The sequence below is a fragment of the Jaculus jaculus genome, chromosome 5 (genome assembly GCF_020740685.1).
Source record: "Jaculus jaculus isolate mJacJac1 chromosome 5, mJacJac1.mat.Y.cur, whole genome shotgun sequence".
NCBI classification, from domain to species: domain Eukaryota; kingdom Metazoa; phylum Chordata; class Mammalia; order Rodentia; family Dipodidae; genus Jaculus; species Jaculus jaculus.
Window position 1 is genome coordinate 41,596,730 of NC_059106.1, and position 27,419 is coordinate 41,624,148.

Below are 27,419 nucleotides of genomic sequence, written 5' to 3' on the forward strand. Positions count from 1 at the left end.
CCGGACTTGCCTCATGCCCTTTCTAGAATAGCTGCAGTGTCTGCTTCAGCTCACGGGATAAAATTAAGGATTTTTATGGGAGTGCTTGTGACAGGTGCATGGTGCTTGTGACCATGCATAGGTTGAGGGCCTGGTCCGTTGCATTGACTCTACTGATGCTTTATCTCTATCTTTGAGGGATGAAAAATCTGTTAGGATTATGTACTTCTGAAACAGGGTAATTTAAAAATCTTACCTTGTGGTTTCTTGAATGTAATTTTTTTTTTTTTTCCTTTTTGAGGTAGGGTCTTGCTCTAGCCCAGGCTGACCTGGAATTCACTATGGAGCCTCAGGGTGTCCTTGAACTCTTGGGGATCTTCCTACCTCTGCCTCCTGAGTGCGTGTGCCACCATGCCTGGCTTTTGAATGTGGTTATTTTGAGTTTGTTTGTATTTGTACAAATGAGGATATTTATTAAATGCTGCTTGATCTTTTTTGACTGTTGAATATTCTGAATTCCTTGACACATTTAACCTATGAAAATTCCAATGATAATATGATTCCTATTGGGAAAGTTTTTATTTATTTATTTATTTTTAAGGTTTTTCAAGGCAGGTTTTCACTCTTGCATAGGCTAACCTAGAACTAACTTATGGTGATCCTCCTACCTCAGCTTCCTGACTGCTGGAACTAAAAGCATGTGCCTCTATGTTCTGCTGGAAAGATTAAAAAAAAAAAATCCTGAACTACTTTAAATACACTTTTACATATATCTCCAGGCCATAAATTAGGCTTGGTATATTCTAGAACTAGCTCCTGTAAGCTGCTTGGGTGCCCATCTGTCTTGTGATAAAGCTACTTGTTGGCTTTTGAGGTCCATTCCAGGTACTGAACTCTGAGAGTCTAAAACGGTCTGTCTTCCACTTCCATTAGTGGCTGCCTTCTCACTGTTGTGTTTTGTTTGCAACAGGAGAAGGAAAATGCTGCCTTCTAGATGTGCCCCTTTGAAGCATGTGCCCTTAAACCACTGAGCCATCTCTCCAGGCTACTTGCTCCTTTTAATGCAAGTGCATGTCCTCATTTGGTCTCCATTTTACAGGAGTGTTTTAATATTATGGGCTGATATAGGGTATTGACAACTTTTTGAAAAATGCAATATACGAGGACAAAATATTTTTGTATGGAACTACATGTACACTTTTCCCCGTTAACCTTTTGTGATTCAGGAAAAGGATGAGCTGCTTGTGTTTCCAAGTAACTGTTGGTTATTCACTCTCAGATATCACTGACCCCATTTTATGGAGTGTCTCTAATGCATGTTTTTTGACAGACATTGTACTTTCTTATTTAGCAGGCTTGTGCTGTAGCCAGAAATTTTAGTATCCTTGACAACCATTGAGTACCTCTACCCAGTTTTTCTCAGGGCCTGAAGTAGTGTTAGTCATATTGCCTGATTTCTTGGGTGACTAAGGGATCTAGGTCCTTCTAAAACATTTCTGTAGCATTGCTAGACTGAGTTCATGGCTGCTGATAGGCCCCTGTGTCAGTGGCAGGAGCACCAAGGCATAGCACTTGTCTAGGGATCGAAGGATGGAAGCAGTAGAGCTACACTAGCAGAGGGAGGGCAGTGCTTGAAAGAGACAAACAAACAAAGCACTGCAGCTACTGGAGTGACCAGGGCAGATACCCCTGTGAGGATGTCCTTGTTATAATCTGATGTTAAGTACGTTAGAAAAATGATGATCAGAGAAGATGGTTTTAGATGCTGCATAACCTTAGGTTTGATGTAGAAGAGAGTTTTAGATTGATAGAAGATATTTCTTCTGTAATTAAAAGGCAGTTTACTAATGGAATGTTCATGCTGCTAGCTGATCCTGAACTTGTCTGCACTTCTGGGCTTTTCCTGATTGCCCTTGAAATTAGGAATGTTTTTGTGGCCCAGTTCTTAATCATTAGTTGAGAGCACAGAAGTGGGCCACTTAACAGGCCTGGCACCTAAAAACTGTGGACATGCGTCTATGCCCCTCTTCATCTGTCTCAGTGCAGAGCAGCCTCACACTTAGGAAGCCTCCTGCCACAAGGTGGAAGATGGCCAAAGGCACTTTGTGGTGGTGAGCAGGTAGGTAGTTTACAAGGGACATGTGTTCTGGATGTCACTTGAGCTCAAGTACTAGGTATTGATGAAATTTGAGGTGTCCTGCAGCTGGGTCTGTGAGTTAGTATGTCTGCCTGGAATGCCAGTAAGACTGGTGATCAGTGAGGCTGCTGACAGTTTCAGACTCCGCTGTAATGTGATTGCTTATACCAGTGCTGCATGCAGTGGCCATGCATTTCAAGACTCAATCTAAGTCTTGATAGAGGAGGTGACAAAAATGTTTAATGTATCACTTGTAATTGGTACAGTGGTTTATTGCATTCAATATGGCCTCTCTCCCTCTTTGATTTAATAAGTTGTGGATTCTCCATTAGCTTTAAAGGTGCTCTGTGGAGAATTAAACATCCTCAGTCTTTATTCTGAAGATCTGTAAATACAGTTTTCATCCTGCTATTTCTCTGCTTAAAACCTTAGATCACTTTTTATTTTATAGCATTTTGCTTCATTAACCCACTGTCCAAAAACTATGCACATATATAATCAGAGTGCCTATCCGTAGTATTTGGTCCTGTGCTCTGAGGAGAGGCCTCACCTTCAGCACTGATGGTGTTGGTCTATACACTGCTACCATTGTGGCCTTTTACAAGCAAAGTGTTATTTTCTCATATTATTTCACTATTATCTCAACCCATCAGTATACTTTCTGAAAGCAGGGGATGTATTTTAAAGAGTCCTTGCATTTTCCCTCTTGGGTACTGCTGTCACATACTGGTTTAGTTAATGATGGAATACCAGTTTCTTGATGTTTTAATCAAGCATTGCCTTCCCTCCACCGTGACTATATACTCAGAGCATTGAAAAAAATGCTTCTGAGTTTTTGTAGTAATGTACCACTTTATAGCCCCACGATGAACCCAGCATCATAGTTACTGTCTGTCTGCCTTGTCCCTCTATAGTGTCCCTCCATGAGTGCAGGACCCTCACTGTTGGGTCTCAACTCCCTACAGTGACTGGCACGTGGCAGGCAGGCACTCTTTTTATATTTGTAGAGCAAATGGAAAGAGTTATAGTAGAGAGGAATGTGTTCTGTGGGAGTTGAAAAGACTGTCCTGATGAGCCCAGGGGTTGCTTAATCCTAAGTCCTGAAGGACTGTCAGCCTGGTCAGACTATGTAGTTAGCCAAGGAGAGCAGCAGAACTGCTGTTGTAGGTGGACTTGAACACACACACCTCTGCTTTCACCCTGTGCTGTGTTATTCTGAGAGGCAGATTTGCCCCAACTTCTCAGCAGTAAGTGGGGGAACTGGGATGGACTGTTTGTGCTAGGCAGGTCTTGGTACTAGAGTCTTTTTTTTTTTTTTTTTTTTTGAGGCAAGCCCAACAGACTGGCCTTTTTTTTTTTTTCTTTTTTTAATGGGAGGGAGAGGGGGTACGCCAGAGCCTCCAGGCACTGTAATTGAACTCCAGACACAGGTACCACCTTGTGTGCATGTGCGACCTTGTGTGCTTGCATCACCTTGTGCGTCTGGCTTTCATGGGACCTGGAGAGTTGAACATGGGTCCTTAGGCTTTGCAGGCAAGCACCTTACCTGCTAATTCATCTCTAGCCCTAGAATCCTTTTGTCTGGGGCTGAGCCACTGAGCTATTGCAGAAAGGCATCTAGAGAATATGGTCCTGTGAAAGCATGAAACAGGACATCTGACCACAACAGCTGCTCTGTAGCATGGGCAGGGCCCCTGGCACAGGACATCTGACCACGATGGCTAGCTACTCTGTAGTGTCAGCAGGGCCCAACACAGATATCTGACTATGACGGCTGTTCTGTAGTATTCCTTCTCTTACTTCTTAGCTTTGAAAACCTGAAGCTTCTGAGGTTCAGATTACTTACTTTCAACTTGGTGAGTTTCTTTCCTAGTTTCTGAGACTGTTCTGCCAATTCTGGGAGGAAGTGTGTCTGGATTTTGTCCACAACATTGCTGTCATGTATGTGGTTGTAGTGCTTAGCTCTTCCCTTTGTTACTTGAGATGTTTTGCCACTAATTTACTGTCACAGTAACTTGGGGGTGATGGTCGGTTCTCTGAGAAGCTGTTTATCAGTATGTTGAACTCCAGTGACTTTTAAACTTTTGGCTTAAGATTGTTGTAAGAGGTCTTGAAAGTAGTCATTGAATGCTATTTGATTTTGCTAACAGATAAGGTTAATCCTTGAGTTTGAGACATTCTTTTTGACATGGAAAAACCTCATGTTTAACTCTGAGGTTACGCAATGAGAAAACGTCTGTGTGGCTGGCAAGCTGTCGTTACAGCAAGGTGGGGTTCTGCTCACTTCACGCCCACTGGTTTGCATCATTGCCTGTAACTGCATGTTCGTGGTCATGGTTAGAACGAACATCCTGATCTAGATGTTACAACAAGTGGTTACTGTTGATTACATCAAATGGAGAAAAAGAGAGTCAAAAAGTTCTAGAACAAGAATTTTCCAGGAACTAAAAAAAAAAAAGAATTAAGGAACTAGATCCTGGTAGCTAGGAGTCCTAAAGGATTTTGATTTTAGATGCACTTGCTCATTGGATGAAAGGGAGACGAAAACTAAACATTCATGGAAGTTTATTTTAGTCATATTTTAACACCGTTTGTCCTAAAACTTTAGTCAAATCTTGTTTGCTTTTAGAAAATATTAAGATTGATAGGGCTGGGGAGATGGTTCAGTGGGTAGAAGTGTAAAAGTGCTGCACACATGACAACCTGAGTTCAGATCCTCAAAATCCACATAAAGCTTGATGTTATGGAGTGTGCTTGTCATCTCAGTGCTCCTCTGGTGAGATGGGAGGCGGGAGCGGGAGGACCCCTGGGAGCTCATACACCAGCTAGCCTGGCATATGCTGCCATGAACAAGAGACCTTGCCTCAAAAAAGGTGGAAAGTGAGGACCAAAACTTGAAGTTACCTTGGACCTCTGTATGCATTTCAAGACATATGTGCCCACATTCTTACACACCACACACATCTCTCTCTGTTTCTCTCCCTCTCTCCCTCTCTTTCTCTCTCACACACAAAGTTAAGATTGTTAAAAATTATCCTTGTTAACAGAGCAACAGTGGTGTTTTACAGTTTTGAACTTAGGGAACTTGGGTAGTTTGGTTCTTCCACCTGCCTGTGAGATAGAAGAGGAGTGTCACTGTGAAGTAATGTCAGTGAGACACTCACTTCCCACGGACAGGTAGTAAGTAGTAGAGCTGAACTCTATATTTTAAATATAAAATGTTAAGGGTGATTGTGTAACTTATAAAATACTTTTGCTTTTTCCAAGTACAACAGTGTGTGGTTTATATAATGTATGATAAATAATCTAAAGTTTCACACTATAACCAAACAAAAAAAGTTACTCTTATGATTTAAAATAATTGGCTGGCAAGATCCAATTTTTTTTGTTTTCTTTTTAAAGTTTCCATTGTGTAATTAAAAAAAATTTTTTTCCCATTGTGTAAGTTTTTAAATGACAACTTTAATTTTACCTGAATGAAGTGCCTGAAAACAGAGACCTAGTCTTTGGACATCGTCCTGTCTCACTCCTTCTGCCATACTGCCAGTTGGTACCCAGTTGGTTTTATATGAGTTGGGTGTTGGGCATGTTACTGGAATTTGGTTAATAATGATGATATTGAATGACTGCAAAATGAATGTGACATTGGCTTTAGTTTTTAATAAAAAGTGTGTGTATAGCATATGTGTCCCATTTAAAAAATTGCACAAGTAATGCATGTTCTCATTAGCATAGATAGTTTTAATACATTAAGTTTGGAAATAGTTTTCAGCCTACAGTGCAAAGCACTTTTACAAAACCCTTTAAAGCAGTGGCCAACATTTTTGTTACTGTCTCATGTGTTTCTTACAAACAACAAACGCCTCCTTTCATAACAATAATAATCAAGATTGAAATTAACACTGAAGCATTTCTAATATCTAATCCTCAAATTTGATGTCAGTTTTGACCTTTTTAAAAATTAAAAAAAATTTTTTTAATCCAGTCAGAATCTTGGGACATGCTCTGTGTCTGTTCTGTCTCTCCTTTAAACAGAACAGTTCAATTCATTTTCACCTTTGTGACCTTGACCCTGATGATTTTAGGCCAGTCCTTTTGTGGAATGTTTCTCATTTTAGATTTGTCTGATGCTTCCTTGTGACTAGATTTAGGTTTTGCATCTTTGGCAGGAATATCACAGAAGAGCCAGAAAATATATCTCTTTCAAAGATTAGTTTCACATTTTATTTTCTGTTTCCTTAGAGCGTTTCCCAAAGTGTATTCTGCGGAACTAGCACCTACTGTGTTCTCAACACCGTGCCACCTATAGAAGGTAGGATTTGAAAAAGCTTTTGACTTACAGGAAGGGGTGGGCTTGGCAGTGAGAATATTTCCTCCATCATAGTGTAGTTAAAACAGCCTTGACCAGTACCTAGAAGGCCTGGGTTCTGCATCTACCTAGTGTGTGATCTTAGCTGAGTTACTTAATCCTTTGGGGGTAGCACCAACAGTGCTCTCCTCATGGACCTTCCTTCTGTGAGGGCTCTGAGCACTCTGCCAACACTTGTGTCATTCTAGAGTCCAGCACCAGATGACATGGAGCAAGAACAGTGTGGCATTGTGGGGGAAGCCAGAGGCCATTTTTAAATCCCAGTTGAACCACTTAGAACTGTGGACCTTGAGGATATTATTCTCTGCCTCAGGTTCCTAATTTGCATAGTGGGGGTAATTAGGAATTTATTTTTATGGGATTAACTGAGAGAACACAAGGTCAAGTCCTTTTTGGGTGTCTGGCATAGTAGAGCTCCACTCATGTTGACCTCTAAGTGATAGAGAAAGTAGAAAGGCTGGTCCCATGTAGCCAAAGTAGAAATTGAGAGAGAAAACACAGGAGAGGATCCCAGAGCCTAAATTGTGATGTGATGGATTGCAAGGCTTCTGGGCTCCTACTTTATTTCCCCCACATATTTTAGATTGAAAATGTAAATGTAGATTAATAGAAGTATATTGAACCTGAGTTAGGAGTCATACTAAACCTGGACCAGAAATTTAGTAACATGAATGACAGGAAAAAGGTAAATCTGGGCCAGCTAAAAATAGGAAGAATAAGATGTGATGCTCTTGCAGCTCGAGGATGAGGGGAAAAGCTGTTGAATAACAAAGCTAGTGATTTTTTTAAACTTAAAATTATCATTTTCTTCTCTTTCCTTTTTTTTTTTTCTGCTTTAAAAATCTCTCTGAGTAATTCCAATTGGTTTAATTAATGTTGGAGACTGTCTGGACAAGAATAGTGCAGACTTGGATCAATGTTTGGCACATAGTTGATGCTTAATTAATATTTATTCTATGAGCAGTGATTTGAAGGTCTGTGGTGAGTGGCAGCAGTGTGTACTGCAGTGAGCCCTGTGCTGACTGGAACAGCACAGTGTGTGCTGATGTTTCCTCTCTGTTTCTGCCCTACTCATTAAATTTAAGCACAGAACAGTTAGAACTAAACAGAGAATTGTAGTGCTTCCTTTTAATTTTACCGCTCCCAAGTTGTTGACCAAATATATTTGCACTAAGATGTAGCGGTTGGATTCATTGTTAACACCAGTTCAGTCTAGATGGAGAGAGGTTGGTGAATCCTGGTGGTCTTGTATTCATAGGACCAAGATGATTCTAATTTTTATTTTCAATCAAAGTAAAGTGGAGACATTGTTACTGGGTTAGAGTTAAAATACTTGAATTAAAACATCAGAGTGTCCTGAGGAACAGGGCAAATACCTTTCTTTGGATAATTTATATCAAGGATTTGTCAGCGTGGACCTCAGTTTTTAGAAACAAAGCTGAAGGAAAGAGTTCCACATTAAAGAAAAAGTTAAGAGAGACTTTATGAGATTAAGAGCAGGGAAGAGGAGAGTGTAAAGAGCTACTTCCTGCCCATGAGAAGGCACGAGCAGGGCAAAGCCCAGAATTCTTCTTTTTCTCACTAACTGAGTGAACATTTTTGTATATTATGAAAAGATTTAGCTAAATTATACTATGACTCTAAGATTATCTTTTAGAAAATACCTGAAGGTTGATTAGGAAGAATGTTTCATTCTGTAGAATTATAGCTGTCAGCCACACACACGTCTGCCACTTCCAAGAGCTTTGCTTGCTATGTTTTTATTGTGAAGTTGATTAGAGAACTATTTTGAAAAGTCCTATATCACATGTGGGTTTTGCTAGATAATGACAATAAAATGTCTTTCTGTCTTTTGGTTGACACTCCCACTTCGCAGTGTCAAAGTTTGACTGTTTGCAGTGAATACAGAGATACAGTTGAGACAGGGTTTATACCTTAATCTTACTAACTCCTTTATACTATCTGGATTTTAAAATTAGCATACATGTTTAATTAATTAATCATTTATAACTATTCTAAAACATTAAACAGTAGCTTTTAATTAAAAACATTTTTTGTGAGTATTTTACTATGTGTGCAGTTCTATAGTGTGCAAACAAAATTTCATGGTACATGTTTTAACCAGAGACATTGAATTTTTTTTTTCAAGGTAGGGGTCTCTCTCCAGCCCAGGCTGACCTTGAATTCATTATGTAATTTCAGGGTGGCCTCGAACTCATGGGAATCTACATGCTTCTGCCTCCCAGGTGCTGGGATTAAAGGTGTGTGCCACCACGCCTGGCTTTTTTTTTTCTTTTTCTTTTTTCTTTTTTTTTCTGCTGGGGATCAAACTTTTAAGACCTTGTGTTTGCTAGGCAAGTGTTCCATCATTAAACTAATTTCCAACTGTAGATTTGAAAGTATGAGTTTTAGTAGCATTTTGGTTTTTTGAGTAATTCAGTCTCCACTATGGAATTGCCATCTTCATGATGCACAGTGGGAAAACTTACTCATTCTTTCTTCAAACATCCAGTTGATTTAGCATGGGCTTAAAATTCTGGAAATGGCAGTTTAAGAACTGATTAAGGGGAACCCATTGGCCTGTCATACTTTTATTCTGTTTTAACCCCTGGCTGCATGTCCCCATGAAGTGCTATATTCAGAAACTTGATTGAGACAGGGCTTACACAGCATTTGCTTGCTTTTCCTCTTTAAAGATCTTTGGACTGAATCACCACTGCCTGATCCCATATCAGAGCAGAAGACTGAATCTTTCTGTAGCAGCTAGTTGTGCTGTTGAGAAGAGAGACACTTGCAGAGCAGCTAGATTTTTTTATTTTTTATTTTTCTGATTTACCTTTATTTATTAGAGATGGGCTGGGGGAGGGGCGTGAGAATGAGCACACCAGGGCCTCTAGCCACTGCAGACGAACTCCAGACACATACGCCAACATGTGCATCTGGCTTACATGGGACCTGGAGAATTGAACCTGGGTCCTTAGGCTTCGCAGGCATGTGCCTTAACTGCTAAGCCATCTCTCCAGCCCCAGCTAGATTTCTTAAAGAGGCTAAAGGGATAGGATATTAGCATCAGATTTTGATCATAAATAAAGCTAGACTACAGGCTTTAATAGTCTGTTCTACTTTAAACAAATAGCGTTCTCAAGGAGATGATTGTTCATATGTAAGGTCTGAGCTCATCAATTGAGCACCTGAGCCAGTGCTCCTTTCAGAAAAGATACCGTGGAATACTGAATATTTGAGTTGAATAGAGATCTTAAAATTTCACCTCTACTTTCAAAATTGTAAATATCCTAGGGATGTTTAAGAAATGAGAATAAAACTACGTTAGGGGTAGAGAGAAGGGAGGTACAGCTCCTGTGATTTGGTCTGCTGTGTTGTAAAGTTTGATGGCCCATGTACACTGGGGAGGGTGAGGTGCAGGGAGCATGCATGGGCACATAAAATGACAAGGTTTTATATTAGTAATTAATGAGACTTTCTGTAAATTTTCTCAAAGTTGAATATTTCCATCTGGTTTCTAAGTAAGATTTTTTGAGAAGTTACAATTTCTATGCCCAATACTTTTCTTTTTAAGATCTGTATAAGAAGAAGCAGTGTGTTAATCAGATGGTAAATAGTTGGAGAAGGTTTTGAGACCTTAGGCAATATTTTTATATCAATTTTATTTTATTTTAATTTTTATTTATGAGAGAGAGAGAGAGAGAGAGAGAGGGAGGGAGAAAGAATGGGCGTACCAGGGCCTTCAACCACTGCATATGAACTCCATATGCATATGCTACCTTGTGCATCTGGCTTATGTGGATTCTGGAGAATTGAACCTGGGTCCTTTGGCTTTGCAAACAAGCTCCTTAACTGCTAAACCATTTCTCCAGCCCTGGGTAATATTAAAAAAATTTTTTTTTTACTTTATTTTTCAAGGTAGGGTCTTACTTTAGCCCAGGCTGACCTGGAACTCACTGTGTAATCCCAGGCTGACATCAAACTCATAGCAATCCTCCTACCTCTGCCTCCTGAGTACTGGGGTTAAAGGCATGCGCCACTACACCCAGCTTAGAGAATATTTTTTATTCTTTTTTTTTTTACATGTTCCAAAAAACAACACTATTAAAATTACAGTAAATAACTGAAAAATATATTGTTGTACTTCACTTTCAATATTATCAACCAATGCCTGTATACCTGTGTAAGGTTGCTGGATGGTAAGGCATGCTTAGTCACTGAGCAGTAGTTTTATAGGGGCTTGTACCTATAGGAGAACTCAAGCAATCTCTACTTCTCTAGTAAATGATTTAAAAAACAGAAAACATTAAGTAACTTACCCAAGGTCACACAATTAGAAAGTAGCAGAACTAGGCCAGAAATCTTGGGCTCTTAACTCCGAGTTCAGCACTTTATTCTGTCTTGTTAATATCAGAATCAGTTGATAGAACTGCGTGACTGGAGCGTGTTCAGTCCTTGATGTGTCATGTGCTATCCTCAGTATTCAGGCATTGTGCCCTTCAGACAGCTTGGGGATTAAAAAAAATTGAAGTGGGTAATTTGAAACTTTGACCTAAATTTGCTACAACTGGCAAGGAATTTTGAGCCAGGCAGGGTAATGGTTTTAAAGGAGTGAAGTAGTAAATGACATGTGAATAAAAGTTATGGGAAACAATGATGTAGGAAGCATCTAGTAGTTAAGATATACTGTCTAGTCTAAAAAGTAATTAGTTTTTTCTGTATGTCATTTACAAGAGCTATATTTGGTAAAATAAATTAATTGTACAGATATATACATGTAAATAAGTTAATTACAATGATATGTTGTTAGGTGCAGTCTAGAAATACCTGCTTCTATATTACCTGGGAGTTAACTGCAGGTTTCAATTCCTCATGAGATTGGTGACTTGCTTTGGAAAAGACTAATCTTATTTGCATTTAGGGGATGAAATAGTATCTAGTATGTGAATAAAATAGTCACATGTTACTGTAGTTCTTATCCAAAAATGTGAAATATTTTCACTGGTTAATTAAAGAATCTGATTTGGTGAGGTTAAGTCTTGTATACTGCTGGTATGGTATGGTGCTTCACGGCAGCCCTGGGGAAGAGCTTTTAACAGTTAGACTCTGGCTCTGGCCAGTTGTGGGATACTCCCTGTGTGCTCGCTTGTGCTGGAGCCATGGAGCAAAGCTCAACCCTAGCTTAGGGCCTCAAGGCCAGATTCCTGCTACAGCCATTTAACAGGAGTGTCCATGGGTGCCACCGAGGAATAGGCCCTGTGATGCCCTTGGTTTTATAGCCACTAAACCAAGCTGCTGCTCTGACCTTGTCAATGTACTTAAAGGAGGCTTTTGTCTTTCATCGTCTGAATTTATTGTTTTCTTCTTTATAGATGATCATGGGAACAGCAATAGTAGTCATGTAAAAATCTTTTTACCGAAAAAGCTGCTTGAATGTCTGCCGAAGTGCTCAAGCTTACCTCGGGAGCGGCACCGCTGGAACACGAATGAGGTAGGTAAACCTGAGTTTCTAGGGTCTAACTATTGTAAGTGTAAACATAGTAGGTGGCTTTGCCTAGTGCTACTTTATGTTAGCTTTAAATCCAGTGTATTGAATAAGGAGCTTGTCAATGAGAGGACTGCTTCGTCTGGATCTGACAGAAACCAGTGTCCTGATCTCTGATCTGCTCGGCTGCCGTAAAGTTGAAAAGTGCATGTGGTGTCAACTAAACCAGCATGCCTGTCTGTGCTTGTGTGTCTTGCCTTTTGGCACCTTGTATTTGGGTGAGTTACCCCCTCATATTTTAGCCGAACCTGGTTCTGTGTTATCATGGATGAAGTACTAACAGCCTAGGGCTTCACAGAACATAGTGTTTTGAAATAGGAAGTTTCTGTAGACTTGAGGACATGCTCCATAGTCCTCTTTGAAGAGTGCTTTGAGAAGTGGCCGCTTTACCTTGAGAGTAGGGATTTCTATTAGGATTGGAGAATGGGTGGTTTGACATGCAGGTAAGAAATAAGACTGATGGAGTAGAAAGAAGAAAGGTTTATCTTCTTGGGTGACCTTTCCTTTTTTGGTAATCTTTAGTCTAGGATTGATTGTTAATATTTTAGTATATTGCTTTGCCCTCTTTTTAGTGTGAAATCTGAACATTTAACTTAGGGTAAGAGCCATCCATGTGGTAGTACAAGAATCAAGTATGTGTTCATTTTAATTTAGGTAAAGCTTAAGTGTTGTGGTGAGAGTCAGGTGTGTATCCATCAGGTATGGATGACACTTCTTTAATTCAGGTGGCTGGTGGTGGTGTTGCCAAGTTATCCTAAATCCTTTATATTGCTGGTTCACTACTTTCAAGCTAGGTAACAGAGCTGCTCCTCCTGTTGGGCACTTGGCTTTTTTGGATGCTGAGGACCTTAATCTTGAAAGGTTCTTTGGTGCCAGTTTCTTCCCTCTGTGCTTTTGTTTTGATTTTCGGGGGAGGACATGTGGGCGAAAGCTTCTTACTTAGCACAAGTTTCTGATTTAAATACTCACAAGAACCTTACAGTTTTGTCATTTTGTATCAACTATGTTGAAATCTCAGCATAAGGAATATATGCATCTTCATTATTTACCTAAGTGATACCTGCCGCATAGATAATTTAGCTTTGACCTGCCATCAAGCTATCTTAGAAGCCGGTGGTTTTGACCAGTGATTTTATTTAATGATTTCATACACGTTAGACATGGAAATAAAGCAAATATATTGTCACTTTTACCCCAGAATAATGTACTTCTGAAGCCTTTGAGGCATTAATTACTAGCTTATGAATTATTCAGAAATTGTTTCTTTGTATTCCTTAAAACATATATTTGATGCCATATTTTTATACATGATTTCTAGTTTATAATTGTCAAAACTACTTAATAAGCATGCTCTCTGGTGTTAAATTTCATATGAAGTCAACAGTGTAGTTACAATTTTAAGTTATATTTCAACTTAGAAATTATCTAATGATTAAGATTATGGCCAAAGTGGGTATAGCAATGTCAGAAGTTTGTTGGTAGAGTAATAAGATCAGTGGTGTAAACTGTTTTGGAACTTTTAAGCAATACCTTTCATCTCTCATGTACTTAAATTAAGCATTCTACTTTCTAATATATTATAAAATATGAGTAAATGACTTTGTTTTGGGGAAAAAGGACCTTGCTATGGAGCCTGTGATCCTCTTCTACTGCCCTGGCCTTCTGAGGGATGAATTTCAGGTGTGCACTACCATGTGTGTCAGGAAATGAGGATTAGACTAAAGACACAGAAGTTGCTCTGTTTTCTGGTGCACACACTGCCGGAGACTGTGGTTTTCTGTTGTTGGAGTTATAGAAAGGAAGATGCACACCGTCTTTTCTGTTGTTAGAGTCATAGAAAGGAAGATGCACACCATCTGAACTGGGTGGGGGGGAGCTCTAGATAAAAAGGGGTGGTATTGTGTGAGTGACAGCTGCAGCAGCAGATGGATGTAGTAGAAGGAGGGGTGTTACTAAGGATGAAGCAGTATTCATGGCTGCCATCGCCACTGGTGGTTTCATTAATTTGTCAGCTCAGCAGATAAAACTATAGAAGACTTAAGTTTAAGCCCGGCCTGTATTTCTGTGTGGTGGAGTCTGGTTGCTGTTTCTGCTCATTTCTTGGCTTTAGGAAGAAGAGGAGAATTAGGTGTGATGTGGAAGATGGGGATCAGGAGCTGTTTTCCTTAAGGCATTGTGGTGATGGTGCCTTACCACTGATCTTGTTTTTTTTTTTTTTTTTAAATTTTTATTTATTTATTTGAGAGTGATAGAGAAAGAAGCAGAGAGAGAGAGAGAGAGAGGGAGCGAGTGAGCATGGGCGTGCCAGGGCCTCAAGCCACTGCAAACAAACTCCAGATGCGTGCGCCACCTTGTGCATCTGGCTTACATGGGTCCTGTAGAACTGAGCCTCGAACTGGGCTTCACAGGCAAGCACTTAACCACTAAGCCATCTCTCCAGCCCTGATCTTGTTTTTAAAAGCTGGTCTGGTTCACAGGAGGAACAAAACAAGTAGTACAGTGATTAGAGGGCACACTTACTCAGTTTTGTTGGGTTTTGGCATCTTCCTATTTCTTCGTCCTCTTGTCCATCATGTTGACATAAAACCTGAAGAAAAGTAGTTTGATGGACTTGCCTTTCAGTGGGGCTTTGTTGTCCCAGGTGAGGAAAATCCTTCCTACTCTACAGTCTACATTCCTATAAAGTTCCTGTACTCACTCATGAGGTAAAGTGTGGTCACACTGCCATTGTTATGAGACTGTTTTCCTTCTGGAGTGGACCAGATGGCTGTATTCTGGTTGAGGGTTTGTACTGAGAAGTAGTAGTGTACAAAAGTTGCATTTTTCAGGTCCCTATTCCTGGGACAAGGGCTCCCATTGGAGGAGACATGAGGGCCTGAGAGCAGTTCAGTGCGTGGTAGAGTTGTGTTTTCCATTGCAGTCCATGCAGCCTGTGTGCAGAGTTTGCCTGGGGGCATAACAGCTGTGGGCCTTCTCCATATCTATCTTCCTTTCCTTTTTCTCCTTTCTCCTCTCTCCCCTCCCCTCTCCTCCTCTTTAGCTCAGGCTGACCTGGAATTCACTATATAGTCTCAGGGTGGCCTTGAGCTCATGGCGATCCTCCTACCTCTGCCTCCCGAGTGCTGGGATTAAAGGCGTGCGCCACCACACCCTGACCATATTCTTTCTTTTCAAGAAATTTTTATTTACTTATTTATTTATTTACTTGAGAGAGAGAGGAGGAGATAGAGAGAATGGGTGCTCCTGGGCCTCTAGCCACTGCAAACTAACTGCAGATGCATATGCCACCTTGTACACCTGGCTTTACATGGGTACTGGGTATCGAACCTAGTTCCTTTGTCTTTGTTGGTAAGTGCCTTAACCACTAAGCAATCCTTCCAGCCCCTCCTGTGTTCTTTGGTCTTTACTTGGCCAAGTGCTTTCAGTTGAACTCTGGGGTGTAATGGGATTCCCGTTTACTTTTATATAGTTCCTTTACTTGGACTTGTGTTCAAATATGTGGTTATTTGAGAAAGTCCAGTTTAAAATAAGTTTTTATTTATTTGAGAGAGACAGACAGACAGAGAATGGGTGTACCAGGGCCTGTAGCCACGGTAAATGAACACCAGGCACATGCACCACCATGTGCATCTGGTTTATGTGGGTTCTGGGGAGTCAAACCTAGGTCCTTAGGCTTCACAGGCAAGGGCCTTAACCGCTAAGCCATCTCTCCAGCAACCCCCCCCCCAAACCCAGGTTTTATACTCTGTGTGTTGGGAGAGGGAGAGGAAATTGTGCTTATCCAATGAAATATCACCATTTGTTGAGCACCGATTTTTGCTAATGACTGGATATTTCCTGTAATTATTTCTAAGTCTTATAATATAGTAATGTGGGTAGTATTCCCTTTAGAGATGAGCAAATAGGTAGAAAAGCATGAAGTCATTTGGTCATTTGGTAGAATTTGGTTCTGAGCTTAACTTCTTGTGGTGCTCATTCATTCCCGGGAACTTTCTTCTTTTTGTGTAGTGCTGGGATTGAACCAGGGCTTCATATGCTAAACAAGTACTCCCTAACCCCCTAGGAACTTTACTTCTATTAGCTGTTGTCCAGGCTTTAATTAGAGACCTGGTAGGTGAACCACATTAGTGCAGTCAGCAAACCTCTTTGTATCTGAATTAGAAAGAATGAGTGGAGATTAGCGTGTAAGTCATCTCTGAGTGTCTGCTGCAGCTGAAAGTCTCTGACAGGAAGACTGCAAAGATGAGTGATCTTTGACTTAGTTAAGCTGCTTTTATCTTAACCTTTTCTAAACCACTAGAATAGATAAAATCCTTTTCTTCTTGAATAGTTGCATTCGCTAGGGAAATGTATCTAAAAGCGAATCAATTTTAGTTTGTGTTTTCTTAGCCACTAAACCTTCCTATAGTGCTGCAGACCATCCAGGAGGTGATGATGAAGAATGCAGCCATCATTGTGATGCTCATTGAACATGTACTGCATGCTGGGGTGGCTCACTCTGTCTGCTGAATATTCACTTAGTCCTTGAGTTAACCTGGAAGGAGTATTATTTATCGTCCTCACAGATGAAGGGACCAGAGACACCTTGGAGTCAGTGAGCTGGAAAGGAAGGGCTGGGGGTCGAGACCTTCCAGATAGACTTTGGGGCTTATAGTCCCTCCTCTGTTCCAAAGAGCAGCAACACTATTATTACTATTTATTCCTTCTCCTCCTCTCTTCCTCCTACTCCTTTCCTTTTTCTTGTTCTTCCTATCTTTTGTAAGCAGAGAGAGGCAGAGAGAGAATGGGTGCCAGGACCTCTACCTGCTTCAAATGAACTCCAGACATATGCACCACCTATGTCCCAAGTGCTAACATTTTAGGCACACACCAGTATACGTGGTTGCTTTACTTTTTTTTTTTAATGTTTTAAAAAATATTTTGTTTATTTGTTGGAGAGAGAAAGAAAAAGAGAGAATGGGTGTGCCAGGGCCTCTAGCCACTGCAAACGAACTCCACAGATGCATGTGCCACCCTGTACATTTGGCTTATGAGGGTACTGGTGAGTTGAACCTGGATCCTTAGTCTTCCCAGGCAAGTGCCTTAACTGCTCAGCCATTTCTCTACCCCCTTACTAATTTTTTTTTTTGTTTCCTAATTTTTTTTTTAATTTTTATTAACATTTTCCATGATTATAAAATATATCCCATGGTAATTCCCTCCCTCCCCACCCCCACACTTTCCCATTTGAAATTCGATTCTCAATCATATTACCTCCCCATTACAAACATTGTAATTACATATATACAATATCAACCTATTAAGTATCCTCCTCCCTTCCTTTCTCCACCCTTTATGTCTCCTTTTCAACTTACTGGCCTCTGCTACTAAGTATTTTCATTCTCACGCAGAAGCCCAGTCATCTGCAGCTAGGATCCCCATATGAGAGAGAACATGTGGCGCTTGGCTTTCTGGGCCTGGGTTACCTGACTTAGTATAATACTTTCCAGGTCCATCCATTTTTCTGCAAATTTCATAACTTCATTTTTCTTTACCGCTGAGTAGAGCTCCATTGTATAAATGTACCACATCTTCATTATCCACTCATCTGTTGAGGGACATCTAGGCTGGTTCCATTTCCCAGCTATTATAAATTGAGCAGCAATAAACATGGTTGAGCATGTACTTCTAAGGAAATGAGATGAGTCCTTTGGATATATGCCTAGGAGTGCTATAGCTGGGTCATATGGTAGATCAATCTCTAGCTGCTTTAGGAACCTCCACACTGTTTTCCACAATGGCTGGACCAGATTGCATTCCCACCAGCAGTGCAGAAGGGTTCCTTTTTTTCCACATCCCCGCCAACATTTATGATCATTTGTTTTCATGATGGTGGCCAATCTGACAGGAGTGAGATGGAATCTCAATGTAGTTTTAATCTGCATTTCCCTGATGACTAGTGACGTAGAACATTTTTTTAGGTGCTTATATGCCATTCGTATTTCTTCCTTTGAGAACTCTCTATTTAGCTCCTTAGCCCATTTTTTGATTGGCTTGTTTGATTCCTTATTAGTTAACTTTTTGAGTTCTTTGTATATCCTAGATATTAATCCTCTATCAGATATATAGCTGGCGAAGATTTTTTCCCATTCTGTAGGTTGCCTCTTTGCTTTTTTCACTGTGTCCTTTGCGGTGCAAAATCTTTGTAATTTCATTAGGTCCCAGTGGTTAATCTGTGGTTTTATTGCCTGAGCAATTGGGGTTGTATTCAGAAAGTTTTTGCCAAGACCAATATGTTGAAGGGTTTCCCCTACTTTTTCCTCTAGCAGTTTCAAAGTTTCCGGTCTGATGTTAAGGTCTTTAATCCATTTGGACTTAATTCTTGTGCATGGCGAGAGAGAAGAATCTATTTTCATCCTTCTGCAGATATTTATCCAGTTTTCAAAACACCATTTGCTGAAGAGGCTGTCTCTTCTCCAATGAGTATTTTTGGCATTTTTATCGAATATCAGGTGGCTATAGCTACTTGGGCTTACATCTGGGTCCTCTATTCTGTTCCATTGATCTACATGTCTGTTTTTGTGCCAGTACCATGCTGTTTTTGTTACTATGGCTCTGTAGTATAGGTTAAAATCAGGTATGGTGATACCACCAGCCTCTTTTTTGTTGCTCAGTATTATTTTAGAAATTCGAGGTTTTTTGTGATTCCAAATGAATTTTTGGATTGTTTTTTCTATTTCCATGAAGAAAGCCTTTGGAATTTTGATAGGGATTGCATTAAATGTGTAGATTGCTTTTGGTAAGATTGCCATTTTCACGATATTGATTCTTCCAAGCCAGGAACAAGGGATGTTTCTCCACTTTCTAGTGTCTTCTGCAATTTCTCGCTTGAGTGTTTTAAAGTTCTCATTGTATAGATTCTTTACTTCCTTGGTTAGGTTTATTCCAAGGTATTTTATTTTTTTTTGATGCAATTGTGAATGGGAGTGATTCTCTGATTTCATCCTCTGTGTGTTTGTTGTTAGCATATACGAAGGCTACTGATTTCTGTGTATTTATTTTGTATCCTGCTACATTGCTGTAGGTTTTGATCAGCTCTAACAGCTTGCTAGTAGAGTCTTTAGGGTCCTTTATGTATAGAATCATGTCATCTGCAAATAATGATAACTTGATTTCTTCCTTTCCAATTTGTATCCCTTTTATGTGTGTCTCTTGCCTTATTGCTATGGCTAAGACTTCCAGTACTATATTAAATAAAAGTGGGAACAGTGGACACCCTTGTCTTGTTCCTGATTTTAGTGGAAAAGCTTCCAGTTTTTCCCCATTTAGTAATATGTTGGCTGTAGGCTTGTCATAAATAGCCTTTATTATATTGAGATATGTTCCTTTTATTCCCAGTCTCTGTAGGACTTTTATCATGAAGGGATGTTGGATTTTGTCAAATGCTTTCTCTGCATCTAATGAGATGATCATGTGATTTTTGTCCTTCAACCCATTTATGTAATGTATTACATTTATAGATTTGCGTATGTTGAACCATCCCTGCATCTCTGGGATAAAGCCTACTTGGTCCGGGTGAATGATCTTTTTGATATACTCTTGTATTCTGTTTGCCAATATTTTGTTGAGAATTTTTGCATCTATGTTCATGAGGGAGATTGGTCTGTAATTTTCTTTTTTTGTTCTATCTTTGCCTGGTTTTGGTATCAGGGTGATGCTGGCCTCATAGAAGGAGTTTGGTAGAATTCCTTCTTTTTCTATTTCCTGGAAAAGCTTGAGAAGCAATGGTGTTAGCTCTTCCTTAAAAGTCTGGTAAAATTCAGCAGTGAATCCATCCGGGCCTGGGCTTTTTTTAGTTGGGAGATTATTGATAACTGCTCGGATCTCCATGTTTGTTATAGGTCTATTTAAGTGATTAATCTCATTTTGATTTAATTTAGGTAGGTCATATAGATCAAGGAAATCATCCATTTCTTTCAGATTTTCATACTTTGTGGAGTATATGCTTTTATAGTATGTCCCTATAATTTTTTGAATTTCTCTGGAATCTGTTGTGATGTTACCTTGTTCATCTCTGATTTTATTAATTTGTGTCTCTTCTCTCTTTCTTTTGGTCAGATTTGCTAAGGGTTTATCAATCTTGTTTATCCTTTCAAAGAACCAACTCTTTGTTTCATTAATTCTTTGGATTGTTCTTTTTGTTTCTATTTCATTAATTTCTGCCCTAATCTTTATTATTTCTTCCCGTCTACTAATTTTTGGTTTGCCTTGTTCTTCTTTTTCCAAGGCTTTAAGGCGAAGCATTAGGTCGTTTACTTGCGACCTTTCTAATTTCTTAATATAGGCACTTAAGGCTATAAATATACCTCTTAGAACTGCCTTCATTGTGTCCCAGAGATTTTGGTATGTTGTGTTCTCATTATCATTTGACTCTATAAATTTTTTGATTTCCTTTTTGATTTCTTCATTGACCCACTCATCATTTAGTAGTGTATTGTTTAGTTTCCATGATTTTGTGTATGCTCTATAGCCTTTCTTGCTACTGATTTGTAGTTTAATTCCATTGTGGTCAGATAGAATGCAAGGAATTATTTCAATTTTCTTGAATTTGTTAAGATTTGCTTTGTGTCCTAATATATGGTCTATTTTAGAGAATGTTCCATGTGCTGCTGAAAAGAATGTATATTCTGCAGCCTTTGGATGAAATGTCCTGTATATATCTGTTAGGTCCATTCCTTCTATGACCTCATTTAGTCCAGATGCCTCTCTGTTTATTCTTTCCCTGGATGACCTGTCAATTGATGAGAGTGGGGTGTTAAAGTCACCCACCACCACTGTGTTTGGTGTTATCTGTGACCTTAGCTCTAATAGTGTTTGTTTGACGAATTTGGGAGCCCCCATGTTAGGTGCATATATGTTTAGGATTGTAATGTCCTCCTGTTGGAGTGTGCCCTTAATCAATATAAAGTGACCTTCCTTATCTTTCTTGACTAACGTCGGACTAAAGTCTACCCTGTCTGATATTAGGATAGCAACCCCTGCTTGTTTTCTAGGCCCATTTGCTTGAAACACCGTCTTCCAACCTTTCACCCTAAGATAATGTCTATCCTTTGTAGAAAGGTGAGTTTCTTGGAGACAACAAATTGTAGGATCCTGCTTTTTAACCCAGTCTGCAAATCTATGTCTTTTCGTTGGGGCATTGAGACCATTGATATTAAGAGATATTATTGAAAGGTGTGTATTTATGTTTGCCATTTGTGTGTGTGTGTGTGTGTTACTTGTTCTACCTGTGCTCTCTTCTGTTAACTGGTATTTGAGTATAGCTGGTTTTTTCTAGGTTCCTTATATGTGTGCTTTTCCTTTTGTTCAGCATGGAGGATTCTATCAAGTATTTTCTGTAGAGCTGGTTTTGTCTTCAAATACTCCTTTAACCTGCTTTTGTCATGGAATGTCTTTATTTCTCCATCTATTTGAATTTGAATGGATAACTTTGCAGGATAAAGTAACCTTGGTTGACAGTTGTTATCTTTCAGAACTTGGAATATATCACTCCAAGCTCTTCTGGCTTTAAAAGTTTGTGTTGAATAATCTGCTGTAATCCTGATGGGCTTGCTTTTGTAGGTAACTTGATTTTTCTCTCTAACTGCTTTCAATATTTTTTCTTTGGTTTGTGTGTTTGGAAGTTTGAGTATAATGTGGCGAGGAGAGGTTCTTTCTGGGTTTTGTCTGGCTGGGGTTCTAAAGGCTTCCTGTATCTGTATTGGCACCTCTTTCCCAATTTGGGGGAAATTTTCCTCTATGATTTTGTTGAAGATGCCTACTATGCCTCTGGAGTGGAGTTCTTCTCCTTCTACTATGCCCTGAATTCTTATATTGGATCTTTTCATAGTGTCCCGAATATCTTGAAATTCCCACTCATACTTTTCTATAAGTTTGTCTTTCTCTTTGTTGGACTGCATTAGGTCTGCCACCTGATCTTCTAGCTTAGATATTCTGTCCTCTCCCTCATCCATCCTACTGGTGAGATTTTCTACAGAGTTTTTTATTTCATTAACTGTGTTCTTCATTGCTAGTAATTCTGACTGGTTTTTCTTTATTATTTCTATTTCCCTATTTATGTCTTGTATTGCCTTCTTTATTTCATTAAATTGGTGTCCTGCCTCTTCTTTGATTCCTTTGATTTCCTCTTTGATTTCTTCTTTGATTGTTTTCATGTGTTCTTTGACCTCTTTGAACATATTTATAATTATTCTTTTGAACTCTTTCTCAGGCATTTCCTCTAACTCTTTCTCACTGGAGGACATTTCTGATGCATTAATATTTTTAGGTGGATTTATATCGTCTTGCTTTTTAGTGTTTCTTGTGTTATAATGTATATATTTTTGCATCTTGGATTAAGTTAATGCTTGGATTTTCTAGCTAGCTGTGTATTCTTAGCTGTATCAATTGATTTGATGTGATATATTTTCAGGGTAGGACCTTAAGGTATTAGGTGTGGCTCTTAAGACTCTCAGAGTATCTACAAAGATGTTCTTAGGGGTTGAGTTTCCCTGCTATAGGAGTATTCAAGCAGGCTGAGTGGAATAAAATACTGGTAGATTCTAAAATTTAACTAAACACTGTACACATTCAATCAAAAACAGCCCCGAGTATGTATGCAAGAGTAGTTATTATAATGACCAGATCCTCTATCAACAAAGAGGTTTAGATTTCTGGTCTGTTGAGGTATCCAAGTCAGCTTGTGACCAAGTGAGACCCTTCCCTGGTGCAATCCCAGTTACCTTGGGTGATTGTGGTCTCAGTCAAGTTGCTGCCTGGGTCGTCGGGCTGCTGTTCTGATTTCTGGAGCTGGGCACTTGCTTTTCCTACGGGGCAAACTGAGCCGCTGCTGCTGCCTCTGCTGCTGTTGTAGCTGCCACCACCGGAGCCACCACCGCTGCTGAAGCTGCCGCCCGTGACCACCGCCGCTGCTCCCCCCGAAGCCGCTGCTGCGGGATCTGCCGCCGCTGCTGCTCCTGGGTCTGCTGCTGCTGGGGCCGCTGGTACCGGTGCTGGAGCCGCTGAAGTTGCTGCCGAACTCTGCTCCTGCTTGGGTCCTGCTGTCAGCCCAAGTTGGCGTGGCCGGGTCCGGGCCGCTGCTGTGTTCGCTGGAGCTGGGTTCAGGCGGTGGGAGAGGGGAGGGAGCCGCGGCTGCTCTGGTTGTATCGCTGTTTCACGTGTGCTTCTACCTCGCGGTCTGCTCCTCCCTCCGTTGCTCGCTGCCGCTCTCCCCTCACATTTCCCGAGTTGCGGAGAGCGCGGTGTGAGGGGAAAATCCCGCACCTGGCTTGTCCTGCGGCTCGAGCCGAGAGTCTGGCGGCTTTCTGCCACACCGCGGCTGCGGCGGTTGGCCGAGCTGACCCGGAGCCGCTGTTCCCGCCTGTGCGGGCTCTGGATGCTCTATAACTCTTCCACTTCTCCGCTGCCGCCTCAATTTCCTATTCACCTCACTTTTTAGTAAAAGTGTGTATTTTGCTGAGTTTTTTTGGGTCTTTTTCCCCCCTAAGCTGCTTTGGCGTGGTACCTACGCCGCCATCTTAACCGGAAGTCCTAATTTTTTTATATTAGTTTTTAATTTAATTTTTTTATCCTTACTGAATTTTTCAAAAATTTTTTATTTATGCATTTAAGAGAAAGAGAGAGAGAGTGTGTGTGTGTGTGAGTGTGTGTGTGTGTGTGTGTGTGTGTGTGTCTGGGGGGAAGGATGGATGGACATATCAGAGCCTCCTGCCACTGCATGTGAACTCCAGTTGCATGTTCCACTTTGTGTATTTGGCTTTATGTGGGTACTGGGGAATCAAACCCAGGCTGTCAGGGTTTGCAAGCCAGCACCTTTGAACACTGAACCATTTCTCTAGCCCCCTTGTTTTACTTTTTACAATGAATATTAATATGTGGTCTCTGGATAATGAAGAAAATATATTAAAAGTAGAATTTTTGGGGAAAGTATACATGAGGCCTTCACCTCCCTGAGTAGCTAGTGACAACTAATGGGAGCAGGGAGTCAGCTTTTTCAGTGATGTAGCCACAGGTAAGTTAACCATTCCACAGCAAATCACCTTCTACCCATGGACCATGTGAGAAAACCTAATTTAATGCAATGGTTGAAAAGAAGGCTTCAAAGTAAGATGGGATTTATGGAAAGAAGACGGATGTTAATGGGGAGAGGATCAGAGAGAGCAATGCAGGGGGAATAAGATCAAAATACTTGATATACAGGTATGAAAATGTTAGAAATTGAAAAATTATTATTATTATTATTTGGTTTTTTGAAGTAGGGTTTCATTCTAGCTCAGGCTGTCCTGGAATTCACTATGGAGTCTCAGGGTGGCCTTGAACTCACTGCGATTCTCCTACCACTGCCTCCCAAGTGTTGGGATTAAAAGCGTGTGCCACCGTGCCTGGCCTGAAAAATTAGTTTTTTAAAATTTATTTTGAGAGAGTGCTCACAAACAAGAGGGATAGATAGAGAAAGAGAATGGTTATATCAAGGCCTTCAGCCTCTGCAAATGAATTCCAGATGCATGTGCCACCTTGTGCATCTGGCTTACATGGGTCCTGGGGAATCGAACTTGGTTCCTTTGGCTTTGCAGGTAATACCTTTACCATTAAGCCATCCTTCCAGCCCCAAAATTATTTTTTAAAAGTAGAAATTTTGCCTGGCGTGGAGGCTGAGGTAGGAGGATGGCTGTGAGTTCAAGGCCACCCTGAGACTCCATAGTGAATTCCAGGTCAGCCTGGGCTAGAGAGAGACCCTGCCTCAAGAAAAAAAAAATAACAAAAAGTGGAAATTTTGTGCTTGTGTATACATTGAGGGCTAGGCTTGATTTTTATTTCCAGGGCAGGGGAGTATGAATTAAACACACATTTTAATTTTTTTGTGTGTTTTGATAAAGGGCCTCAGCTGTGAGCTTAGGCTGGTGTTGAACATAGTCCTCCTGCTTTAGTGCTGTAAGTGCTGAGGTTACAGGTGTGTGCCTCCTCCCCTGGCTTGAGCATTGTCTCAAGTGAAACCAAGATTCACTGAAGTAGTGCTCACATCTTTATTAGGTTAGGTCTTACAAGGTTTCTGCATGTTGAGTTAATATTTTTAAGGCCCAGAGCCAGGAGTAATTAGCATAATGCATGATCCGGATTGTACACTGACTACTTCATAATCACCCTTATTAGTACTCTATATGTGTCCAGACTGGAGTTTCTTTTGTTTAGTCATTAATTAGCTGTTTGACTTAAAATATAACTGCTGCCTTCTCAAGTTTCCCAATCGGGGTTCAGGTGGCATCCTTCCAAAGACAGCTCATATAGCACCACTGGCCTTCCATAATGATACGTTTGCTCTAGACATGTTTGGATCGCTTTCCCGAACTACTGCTTTTGAACTATTAATGTTCTTTTGTTTTTCCTCTACAATAAAGTTTCTCTAGAGTAAGCAAACAAAATAAAACTCTCCTGTGTGCTGATTTGATTCTTAAAGTGCATTAGTTGGTGGTAGCTTGGCAACTTTAAGATTTTCTGTTAAAAATTCTTTCTGTTTTTGGCTTTTTGAGGTAGGGTCTCACCTCACTCTAGCCTGGGCTGACCTGGAATTCACTATGTAGTCATGTAGTCTCATGGTGGCCTTGAACTCACACACATTCTCCTACCTCTGTCTCTCGAGTGCTGGGATTAAAAGCATGCACCACTATGCCCAGCTCAAAAATTCTTTTTTGTTTTTTGAGGAAAGCACAACAGACTGGCTTTTATTTCAATGCACATGTGAGGAGGGGAGAGTGGGAGGATGAATATTAATTTGGTGTACCAGGGCCTCCAGCCACTGTAAGTGAACTCCAGATGCACATGCCGCTTTGTGCGTCTGGCTTACATGGGTCCTGGAGAGTTGAACTGGGTTCTTCTGGCTTTGCAGGCAAATGCCTTAACTGTTAAGCCATCTCTCCAGTCCCAGCATTTGCCCTCTGGACTTGGTTAGGTGGGCACAATTAGGGGTGGACAACATCTCCCCAGGGTTTTGGATTCTTCTTTGGTATCATTTCTGTGTTTCTATACCTACTTGGTACTGGAGATGAATTTGGACAGATTGTCCTTTTATCCAGTCACAGCTTAGCAGGCTGCTTCCTGAGATTACTTTTAATTTTTTTTTTCTTTTGGTTTTTAGAAGTAGGGTCTCACTCTAGCTCGGGGTGACCTGGAATTCACTATGTAGTCTCAGACTGGCCTTGAACTCATGAGGATCCTCCTACCTCCGCCTCCTGAGTGCTGGGATTAAAGGCATGCACCACCATGCCTGGAAGGGCCCACGCTTTATAACGTTGGGTGGAGAGGGCTAAAAGAGTATTATGTAGAGTGGGATAATAAAATACCCTGGGCTTGTCAGTAGTGGGGGGGTTTGGATGGTAGTGATTTTCACAGAAGAGCAGCTGAGCCCTGTGGGTAGGTGGGCCAAGATTCCAAGGGAAGGCGGCCTGGAGATGCTGGTTTCAGCTGAGTGGACTTGAGACATCTGTTGGTCAAACTTACCTGGAGCTCCTATGTTTGCACAGATCACCTTCCCTGGCATTAGAAAACACCTGTTCAGGGCTGGGGAACTGGCTTAGTGGTTAAGACACTAACCTGCGAAGTGTAAGGACCCTGGTTTGATTCCCCAGGACCCATGTAAGCCAGATACACAATGGGGCACACATGTCTGGAGTTCATTTGCACTGTCTAGAAGCTCTGGCGTGCCCATTCTCTCTTTCTCTCTGCCTCTTCCCCCCCCCAAATAAATAAATAAAAAATACTAAAAAAAACTCCACCTGTTCATGTGTGTGCTGTGATTTTTTTTTGTACTGTTGAACAAAATTTAGGTTTCTTAACTCTGATTATTTAAGAATCATTTCTGTTAAATGTCTTAATTATTATTAATCAAAAAATTTGCCAAGTGTGGTGGTGCATGCCTTGAGTTTCAGCATGCTGGAGGCAGAGGTAGGAGGATCGCCATGAGTTCAAGACCACCCTGAGACTATATAGTAAATTCCAGGTCAGCCTGGGCTAGAGTGAGATCCTACCTAAAAAAAATTATATTGAAATGTTTTTAGTAATTTTTTTTTTTTTGTTTTTCTTTTTTTGGTTTTTCGAGATAGGGTCTCATTCTAGCCCCGGCTGACCTGGAATTCACTATGGAGTCTCAGGGTGGCCTTGAACTCACAGCGATCCTCCTACCTCTGCCTCCCAAGTGCTGGGATTAAAGGTGTGCGCCACCACGCCCAAGAGTAAATTTTTAATAATTATTCTTCAAGCAATTCAGAGAACCTGTAGTGATTATGTATGTTTTGAAATTATTATCTATCGTCTGATGGTACTGTGTGATTTACATATTTTTAATATGTATTTCC

General features: G+C 40.5%; 1 protein-coding gene across 17 annotated transcripts in view; it reads left to right on the forward strand.

The window, feature by feature from the left end:
- Camta1 (calmodulin binding transcription activator 1) overlaps positions 1–27,419 on the forward strand; it is a 933,671-nt gene that overhangs the window by 27,725 nt on the left and 878,527 nt on the right. For 15 of the 17 annotated variants that reach the window (XM_045148752.1, XM_045148751.1, XM_045148756.1 and 12 more), the window contains 2 exons: positions 6,359–6,428; positions 11,861–11,979. In XM_045148752.1, coding sequence (XP_045004687.1) covers positions 6,359–6,428; positions 11,861–11,979 — 189 coding nt within the window. The remainder of the gene's footprint in view (positions 1–6,358; positions 6,429–11,860; positions 11,980–27,419) is intronic. The other 2 variants (XM_045148755.1, XM_045148758.1) reach the window with 1 other exon arrangement.